The following is an 8,826-nucleotide window of genomic DNA, read 5'->3' on the forward strand; positions in this document are numbered from 1 at the left end:
CCTGGGGTCCATCTTGCTGGAGTTACTGTGATCCGGGATGTGTCACAGGGATAGGATGCTGTGGGATCCCGCCTGTCCTGGGACATCCTTTATCCTTTGAAGACAGCCTGAAGCTGCTGAGAAGCAAAGTCCTGCCCAGGGCCGGGCTGTCCTTTGGTTTGGTTTATTTAAGCATGAACAATCCCAGAGTTGCCTGTAAAATTTTATTACCTCCTTATAGAATACGGTGAAGATATACAACTAATTAAAGTGCACTAACAAAGGTAATACTCTGTCATACTACAGAGGCCCATCTGTGCAATAGCTTCAGATGGGAATGGATTGAGAGCAGCCTTGAGGAGCAGGACTTGGGCTGTTGGGTGAGGAGCAGCTCCCCATGTCCTGGTTTCAGTGTGCGCTTGAGCCCAGAGCCCCCCCGTGTGCTGGGCTGCACCCCCAGAGTGTGAGCAGCAGCTCAGGGAGGGGATCCTGCCCCTCTGCTGCGTGAAGGGGAGACCTGAGAGCAGCTCCAGTGCCTGAAGGGGCTGCAGGGAACCTGGAGAGGGGCTTGGGACAAGGGCCTGTAGGGACAGGCCAAGGGGAATGGCTTGAACCTGCCCGAGGGGAGACTGAGATGAGCTCTTAGGCAGAAGCTCTTCCCTGGGAGGGTGCTGAGGCGCTGGCACAGGGTGCCCAGAGAAGCTGTGGCTGCCCCATCCCTGGCAGTGCTCAAGGCCAGGTTGGACACGGGCTTGGAGCAAGCTGCTCCAGTGGAAGGGGTTGGGATTGGAGCTGGAGGAGCTTTAAGGTCCCTTCAACCCCATGAAGTTGTGCCCCATCGGCCTGAACCACTTGCACTGAAATTCCAGCAGCCGGCGTGCGGGAGCTGGGCTGTGGGGCTGAAGGCTGAGGGAAGGGGGCTCCCTGTGCCATGGGGACGGGACCTTCTTCCGGGTTTCTTTGCCAAGCACCCTAAAACGCTCGAGGTTGTCCCCAAACGCCTCCCCCCCCCCCCCCGGGAGGGGACAGAGGGAAGAAGAGAGCAAAGAAAAAGGGGGCAAAAAGGGGGTAAAGGAGGGGCCATGGAAGGAAGGGGTGGAGAAAACAGAAAACAGCAAAGGGGGAGGGGGCACAGGAAGGGGGGGGCAGGGGCAGGGAGGGACCGCCCCGCCTCGCACTTGGTCTCGGGGAAACGAAACCGAGGAGCCCCGGAGCCTCCCCCGGAACCTTCCCTGGAACCGCACGCGGGATGGAGCGGTCGCGGGCGCCCTACGAGCCGCTGCCGGAGGCGCTGGACATGCAGGGGCTGCCTCAGAGCGCCGTGATACCGGTGGAGGGCCCCCGGGAGCCCCCGCCCCGAGACCACCTCGTCTGGTCCATCTGCACCACGCTGTACGCCAACGTCTGCTGCCTCGGCTTCATGGCGCTCGTCTACTCCGTGAAGGTGGGGGGCATCGGGGAGGGGGTTCCCATCGGGGGAGGGCGTGGGGAGCCCGGGCATCACCAGTCCGGTGGGATAGGGGCGGCCCCGGAGACCCCGCTGAGTCTCCGACCGCAGGGAGACCCCATAGAGTGCCCCGAAGTCAGGGAGACCCCATAGAGCCCCAACATTGGGGTGTCCCATAGATCCCACAGAGCCCTCACGGACCCACAGAGCCCCCAGTCCCAGGTAGCACTATGAGCCTCACAGAGCCCCAAACACGAGAGCACCCAAAGCCCCCCCATGGCCCACTGGCCCTGGCTGGAGGCTCTGAAGAAGGGGTCAGCACCTTTCCCATCCACTTGCAGCCTTGAGCCCCCCGAGTGTCCCCCTCCGTAGGCTCCCCCCAACCCCACATTGTCCCTTTCACCCCATCCCCACTGACTGTCCCCCCCATCCCCACTGACTGTCCCCCCATCCCCACTGACTGTCCCCCCATCCCCACTGTCCCCTCCATCCCCACTGACTGTCCCCCCCATCCCCACTGACTGTCCCCTCCATCCCCACTGACTGTCCCCCCATCCCCACTGTCCCCCCCATCCCCACTGACTGCCTCCTCCGGCTCCCCCAGTCCAGGGACCGCAAAGTGCTCGGTGACTACAGCGGAGCGCTGAGCTATGGATCCACCGCCAAGCAGCTCAACATCACTGCCCTGGTGCTCAGCATCGCCCTCGTCGCCCTCGCCATCTTCATCGTCATCCTCGCCGCCAATGGCACCATTGCTGCCATGAAGAGCTTCATGAACGAGCAGGAGCATCAGCCCTTCTATGGCCCCACTTAGCCCTCACAAGTGCAGTGACACCTCCCTGGAGCACCCTGGAGCCTGCTGGGATCCTGTCCTCCTTCCCTCACTGCTCACAGCCCCTGTGGAGCCTTTCTTTGCCTCCCTGGAAGTGCATGGATGCACTCTGGGAGCTGAGCTCCCAAAAACTGCCTATAGCAAAGGGGCAGAGCTTGTTTTCCTGCTTGCTGCTTCGCCCTGATTTACAGCCCCAAGTGCCCCAGAGGAAAAATGCTTCCTTCCAAAAACCTGGTTCAAATAAAGGTTTCTTTCACTTTTGCCCCTGGCTCGGGTTCATTTTGGCAGGGGGAGGCGGTTGGGATCTCCCCACCCCAGCTTGGCTGTCTGGAAAACAGCATCTGCCCTTGGCAAGGACCATCATGGGGATGATGCATTTGGTGAGCCTGGGTACTTGTGGGGAAGAAGCATCCGCAGGGGATATAAAGTGCTTGTAAGGTTCACCTTCACCCCAAGGATGCAGGTAGCACCTTACCTCTGCTGGGGTGTCACCAGGAGGATGGAGCCAGGAGGGGCTGGGCTCTGCTCCCAAGGAACAAGGGATGGGACAAGAGGAAACGGCCTCAAGCTGCACCAGGGCAGGTTTAGATGGAGCTGAGGAACAATTCCTGCCCCAGAGGGTGCTCAGGCGTTGGAACAGGCTGCCCAGGGCAGGGCTGCAGGCACCATCCCTGCAAGTGCTCACACACCATGAAGACGAGGCCTCAGTGCCATGGGGCTGGGTAAGGGCTGGCCTGGATGAGCTTGAAGGAATTTTCCAGCCTGGGTGATTCCTTGATTCTGTGACTTTGGGCTGTGGGGCTGTGCAAAGGGCTTGAGCCAGAGGAGCTGCATCAGGACTGTGCAGCCACGCATGCGGCAGCGGGGTCCGGATGTGCTTCCAGAGGGAAGGGGAAGCTGTGAGGGATGTGGCTCCATCCCAGATCACCGGGGCAAAGTGGAACAGGGACCCCCCCCACCCTTGCTCACATTGTGCTGGGTTTGGCTGGGACAGGCTTAATTTCCCTCCCAGTGGCTGCGCTGGGACCGGTTTGGGTTTGTGCTGGTGTCGAGGTTTAAACCCAGTCAGGCAACCCGTTCACTCACTCCCCCCCCCTTCTTGCCCTCCCCCTACTCCCGGAGGGACGGGGAGGAGAATCAAAAAGAATGCAACTCCCCCGGGTTGAGATAAGAACAGTTCAGTAACTAAGGTATAACACAGATCACTGCTGCTACCACCAATAATAAAGGAAATAAGGGAAGAGAATACAACACCTCACCACCAGCTGACTGATAACTCGTCCCCCCCAGCCCAACCAAGCTCTGACCGATACCTCCTCCAACCCTGCAGTCTCCCAGCCCTTCCGGCTAACTCCCAGTTACATCCTGGGCATGACGTGCTGGGGTATGGAATACCTCTTTGGCTAGCTTGGGTCAGGTGTCCTCTGCTTCCTCCTGGCTTCCCCTCCCCCCTGGCAGAGCATGAGGCTCACAAAGTCCTTGGCCAAACCAAAACATCTCTATCAGCTCTGTTCCCAAGACAAAAGTCAAAACACAGCACTGCACCAGCTACCAAGGAGGAGAAACATGACTGCTACTGCTGAACCCAGGGCAGCTGGAAACAGGGTGAGTAACGCAGGATGTTTGGTTACTGCTGAGCAGCTCTTACACAGCACCAAGGGCTCTGCTGCTCCTCCAGCGAGCAGGCGGGGGGACACAAAGAGATGGGGCGACACAGCCAGGATGGGTGATCCCGGCTGACCCTGGGACATCCCAGACCATGTGGTGTCACACTATGGGGTTAGGGGAAGGAGGAGGAAAGGGGACATTCGGATCAATGTTGTCTTCCCAAGTGGCCATGGTGCGTGAGTCCTGGGCATGGCTGAGCCCTGCCTGTGATGGGAAGGGTGAAGGAATTCCTTACTTTGCTTTTGGTTTCCCTATTGAGCTGTCTTGATTCCCAGCCCACGCATTTCCTCACTCTCACCCTTCCCCTTCTCTCCCCATCCCATCAGTGGGGACTGAGCAACGGCTCTACGGGGCTCTGCTGGACCACGCCAAGCACCAACCCTTCACACAGCCATCACCACCACGACCCCTGCCCAGCTTCACCAGCATCCAACGGGACCCCACGGCAAACCCTGGCGCAATCCCATCTGGCAGCGCCTCAAGCACGCGGCTGGCCCGGCTCCCCCTTCGCAAAGCTCGCTGGAAGCCTTTGTGCTCCTCATCCTCAGGGCCTCGGGCTGAGGCCCCGCGAGGCTGCGGAATGAGGTCTTTCACTTCCAAGAACACGGAGCTCCTGCCAAGCAGCCGCGCTCGGGGGGCGGTGTCAGCGGCCCCACCGCAACAACAGGGGCTTGTGGGGAGCCGCCTCCTGGTGAATCATCCGTTCCTGCGCTGCTGCCTTGGGGGGACGCCGCTGGGAGGCTGCCCCTGCCCATAGGGGCATCCCGCGGATGTGAACGTCCCATCCGGCCCGTCAGGGGCCGAGGGGCTCTTTATGAGCCCAGAACCCTCCTGGAAACCTTCACGCTGAGCCCCGGGACCCGGCTCCTGCCCCGCAGCGCTGGCAGCGGCCGCAGCCCTTGCACAAGGGGCTGGCGAGGTTCCGGTGGGATGTGCTGCATCCCACACGTTCCTGCCCCTTCCCGCTTCCTCCCGGACCCACAGGAGCAGGATCCAGCTTGTTCTGCCCAAATCCCTCGCAGCACATCGCTGCCGCGGGGTGGGTGCCCATGGGAATGGCACAGGTTTGGGGTCACTGTGCACCCCAGAGCTCTCCCCAGCTCCTCAACCAGCCAACACGGGCAAAAAAGTCCTGGGGCATCCCGGGATGCTCTGGGCTGACGTCCCAGCAGGGAGGCCCCAGTCCCATATCCCTGTTGGAAGCAGGACCTTGCACTTGGCCTCGTTGAACTCCATGAAGCTCCCACCTCTGCAGTGCATCCAGGTCCCTCTGGATGCCAACCCTTCCCTCCACCGTGTCAACTGCTTGTATCGACACTCGCATGGACACTCAGAACAGACGGATAAAGGAACAAACCTGCTGCTCTCAGTCCCTGCGGCTGTCCCTGGCCAGCACCCCAATACCCAACATGGGGAACCCCCACTGAGCTGTGAGCAGCTTTTCCTGCAGTGCCCTACATGAGGCACTGGGGCTGGAGCACAAACACCCCCAGGACACACACACACCCCCCCCAGCCCTCGCCCGCCTCCAGCCACCCCCTTGTGCATCCCCTCCAGGCGTGAAAGGGAGGTTAAAAGGGACCTTTGGTTCCCGGTGGGTTCAGGCCTGAAGATCGGGGGGCTCATCCCCACTCCGGTGCTACCCAGGAGAACGGGTATGGAACCGTTCAGCCCCTGCAGGAACACACACGTTCCTCAGCAGCCGTCGGGACCAGTTCTCTGCACAGCCTCTGGCACCAGGACCCGGCCACCCAGCAGGAAGGATGCTGCTGGTTCCAAGGCCACGCGCTCCGAAGCTCCGCGCCGCGGTGCTCGCCTGATTCAGGCGGGTTTCTCCTTCCCGCTGCTTCCTTCTTTCGCTTTCTACCCCCGGACCTTGTTCTGCAGCGCGAGCTCCTGGCGGGCACTGAAACCAGCGGGAGGAGAACCCCCGACCCCGGTGAGCAAGCCCTGCTCGGGTCACCCCCGAGCCCCGTCCCCCGGCGCTGGGGGCGGTGCGGGACCGGTCCCGTCGCGGGAGGGTCCGGAGCTGGGGACGGTGCGGGACCGATCCCGCTCCCTTCCTCCCGCAGTGCCCCCATGAAGCCGCGGCAGGCGGAGGTGTCGATTCCACTGCAGCCCCCCGGGGCGGGCGCGACCCCCGCCAGCAGCCCCGTTGAGCCTCCCCGGGACTACGTGCTCTGGTCGCTCTTTAACGTGCTCCTGGGCTTCGGGCTGACCTTCCTCGGCTGCTTCTGCTTCCCTGCGCTCGTCCATTCCATCAAGGTGAGGGGGGGGACACCGGGGACCCCCATCCGACAACCCAGACCCAGACCCGCCCGCTTCAACCGGAAAGGGCGCCCCGGGACACCCCGAGCCAAACCGGACCCCCGTACCGCGACCCAACCCGGATACAGCCGGACATGCGACACCCCTACACTGAACCGGACACCCCCCCGCCCCGGCCCTATCCTCACCATTCCCCTCATGTGGCCCTGACCACTCTCCCATCCAGGGATCCCCAGCTCCACTTTCCCTGCCCAGCCCCACCGATGCTGCCCAGCCCTGGAATCCCCAGCTCCACTCTCCCATCCCAGCCCCACCGATGCCGTCCAGCCCTGGAACCCCGGATCTGATCCTCCCCCACTGCAGCCCTCCAAACCTCCCCACCCTGGAGATGGGGACGGGCAGTGCCGGTGGCTTCACCCTCTACCCTGGGGTGATGCATCCCAGAGGTCCCACCACCAACCCCCTGGATGTCTCGCCCCCCCCCCCCCCCCCCAACCCCCTGTAACCGCTGAGCCCCTCATTTGCCCCCCAGGCCCGAGACTGCAAGGTGCTGGGGGACATGGAGGGTGCCCGGCAGCACGGCACCCGTGCCAAGGCGCTGAACATCGTCTGCTCCGTGCTGCTGGTCCTCACCCTCTTGGGCATCACCATCTTCATCATCATCTCCATCGTGCTCTCCACCACCTGACCACTGCGTGGCCACGGCCCTGCTTGCTGCCACCCCACGGGGTGCTGCTGTGACCCCCATAATGCCCCGCCTTGGGGGCAGAGGGAGAGGAGCGGTGCCCCCTCGCTACCCGCGCTCCCGGTGTCCGCTCCACCGCCTCGCAAGGGGACGGCTGGGACACACAGGGGGGGACAAGCCCCAGAGCGCTGCTGGTGACACATGTACAGGTCACTGCTGCCACAAATAAAGCTTGAGCCGCCAAAGCCCCTCGTCTGTCATCTCATTCACCGCGGGGAAAGAGAAGAGGGTCTTTGTGCACCTCTGGGGCAGCTGAGGAGCTGCCGGCTCCCTGCCTGCACCCCGCTGCCGTGCAGAGCGCTTCCAGCCCGGATCCCACACCAGGTTCCTCCAGGAAGCTCAGGAGCAGGGGAAACAATAAATCAGTGCCGTGTTTTCCTGGTAGCACAAACCCCGTCCTGCCACAGCCCCGAACGCTTCCCGCTTCCAGGGAAGCCCGTGCGAGCGGCTCCTCCACATCTCGGTTTTCAGTTCCTGTTTAACGCCTCGGGCGCTGCCAACGAGGGGTTTTCCCAACCAGGACAACGGGGGGAACTGGGCTGGAGGCACCGGGTTCCGACCCCTCGGGCTGGCGGTCACTTGGGTTCAAAGTCACCCCAGAGCTTCCATCCTCCCCGAGCCTCTCGCTGGGTCCTCGTTGCAGGGGGAAGGCTGGATGTAAACCCCCATCGGCTCACACATCCCAGCGTGTGTGTTCCGTGTCCCAGCCAAGCCGAGGGACAACCACAGCCCCGCCAGGGCTGTAATTCCCAGGTTTATATATAGAGGAGCCGCAGCCGGGGGCTATATAAGAAGCGGCCCCGCGCCGCTGCCGCAGCCGGGCTGGTGCAGCCGGAGAGCCGCGGGGTGCCCCTCGCCGTGGCCATGGACACCTCGTACCCGCGGGAGGACGAGCGCAAGCGGGAGCCGTCCCCGCTGCCCCGCGACCACCTCGTCTGGTCCATCTTCAACACCATCTACATGAACTTCTGCTGCCTCGGCTTCGTGGCGCTCGCCTTCTCCGTCAAGGTACGGGCGTGAGGCAGGGAGGACCCATGCGGAGGTGATCGGGGGCACCGGGGAGCCCTCCCCGTGCTGATGCCAAGGGATGGGCTTCCCGAGGACGCACGGAGCTCACCTGTGCGGGCTGGGGTGCGGGACCAGAGCCCAGCGCCCTCGGGAGGCTGGTTGAGGTGACAAAGTAAAGCCCCCCCAGCACCTTTCCTGCTACCTGTTAACAAGGCTATGAGCCCCTTTAGACAATCACAGCCTCCTGCCACTGCTGGAGGACCAACTGCTGCTTCTAGAAGGTGCTGGGGTGCCTCCAGCCCCTCCATGGGCTCGGCTGGACCAGGGTGGAAAGATGGGGGAAGGAAGGGCTGGAGCCAGAGGGGCTCTGGAATACGCGGGAGGGAAAATCCCATGGGCAAAGAGCAGGGGGCCGGGATGGATCCAGCCACGCTCTTGGCACTGCTCGTGGGCTGCGACAGGGCGAAGCCACGTAGCCCGGCTGGGGGGGGGACACGGGCAGGGCACGCGGGCACTGCTGCCCCATCTCTGGCATTGCAGGCGCGGGACCGGAGGGTGGCCGGGGACGTGGAGGCCGCCCGGCGCCTGAGCTCCAAGGCGCGGTGCTACAACGTGCTGGCCACGGCGTGCAGCGTGCTGCTGCCGCTGGTGCTGGCCGCGCTGGCCATCACCGGCGTCGTCCACCTCGCCCAGCTCGCCCAGGACTCCGTCGGCTTCTTCACCTACCAGCTCAACGGCAGCGACGACGAGGACAAGTGATGGGGGGCGAAGGGCTTGTGGAGACCCCTTCGCGGGGCTGGTGGCCCCCCAGGACTGCCCCTGGTCCAAGGTGACCCAGCGTCGGGGCCACTGAGCTGGGGGGGAGCTCAGCCCCACATC

The 8,826-nt window shown here is 63.2% G+C and overlaps 3 protein-coding genes across 3 annotated transcripts; all 3 read left to right on the plus strand.

Moving 5' to 3' along the window:
• Positions 1 to 1,178: 1,178 nt before the first annotated feature.
• Positions 1,179 to 2,519, plus strand: LOC133268058 (dispanin subfamily A member 2b-like). Its single transcript, XM_061450898.1, has 2 exons — positions 1,179 to 1,423; positions 2,031 to 2,519. The coding sequence occupies exons 1-2, from the start codon at positions 1,229 to 1,231 to the stop codon at positions 2,238 to 2,240; spliced, it is 405 nt and encodes a 134-aa protein (XP_061306882.1). The 5' UTR covers positions 1,179 to 1,228; the 3' UTR covers positions 2,241 to 2,519.
• Positions 2,520 to 5,757: 3,238 nt separating this feature from the next.
• LOC133268104 (dispanin subfamily A member 2b-like) lies at positions 5,758 to 7,042 on the plus strand. Its single transcript, XM_061450987.1, has 2 exons — positions 5,758 to 6,191; positions 6,727 to 7,042. Exons 1-2 carry the CDS (start codon positions 6,006 to 6,008, stop codon positions 6,880 to 6,882), a joined length of 342 nt encoding a protein of 113 aa, XP_061306971.1. The 5' UTR covers positions 5,758 to 6,005; the 3' UTR covers positions 6,883 to 7,042.
• Positions 7,043 to 7,489: 447 nt separating this feature from the next.
• Positions 7,490 to 8,826, plus strand: LOC133268106 (interferon-induced transmembrane protein 5-like). Its single transcript, XM_061450990.1, has 2 exons — positions 7,490 to 7,947; positions 8,488 to 8,826. The coding sequence occupies exons 1-2, from the start codon at positions 7,804 to 7,806 to the stop codon at positions 8,704 to 8,706; spliced, it is 363 nt and encodes a 120-aa protein (XP_061306974.1). The 5' UTR covers positions 7,490 to 7,803; the 3' UTR covers positions 8,707 to 8,826.

This window comes from Pezoporus flaviventris, unplaced genomic scaffold, assembly GCF_033815535.1.
Source record: "Pezoporus flaviventris isolate CSIRO_AGI_PZ_B2104156 unplaced genomic scaffold, CSIRO_AGI_Pfla_v1 ptg000012l, whole genome shotgun sequence".
NCBI classification, from domain to species: Eukaryota; Metazoa; Chordata; class Aves; order Psittaciformes; family Psittacidae; genus Pezoporus; species Pezoporus flaviventris.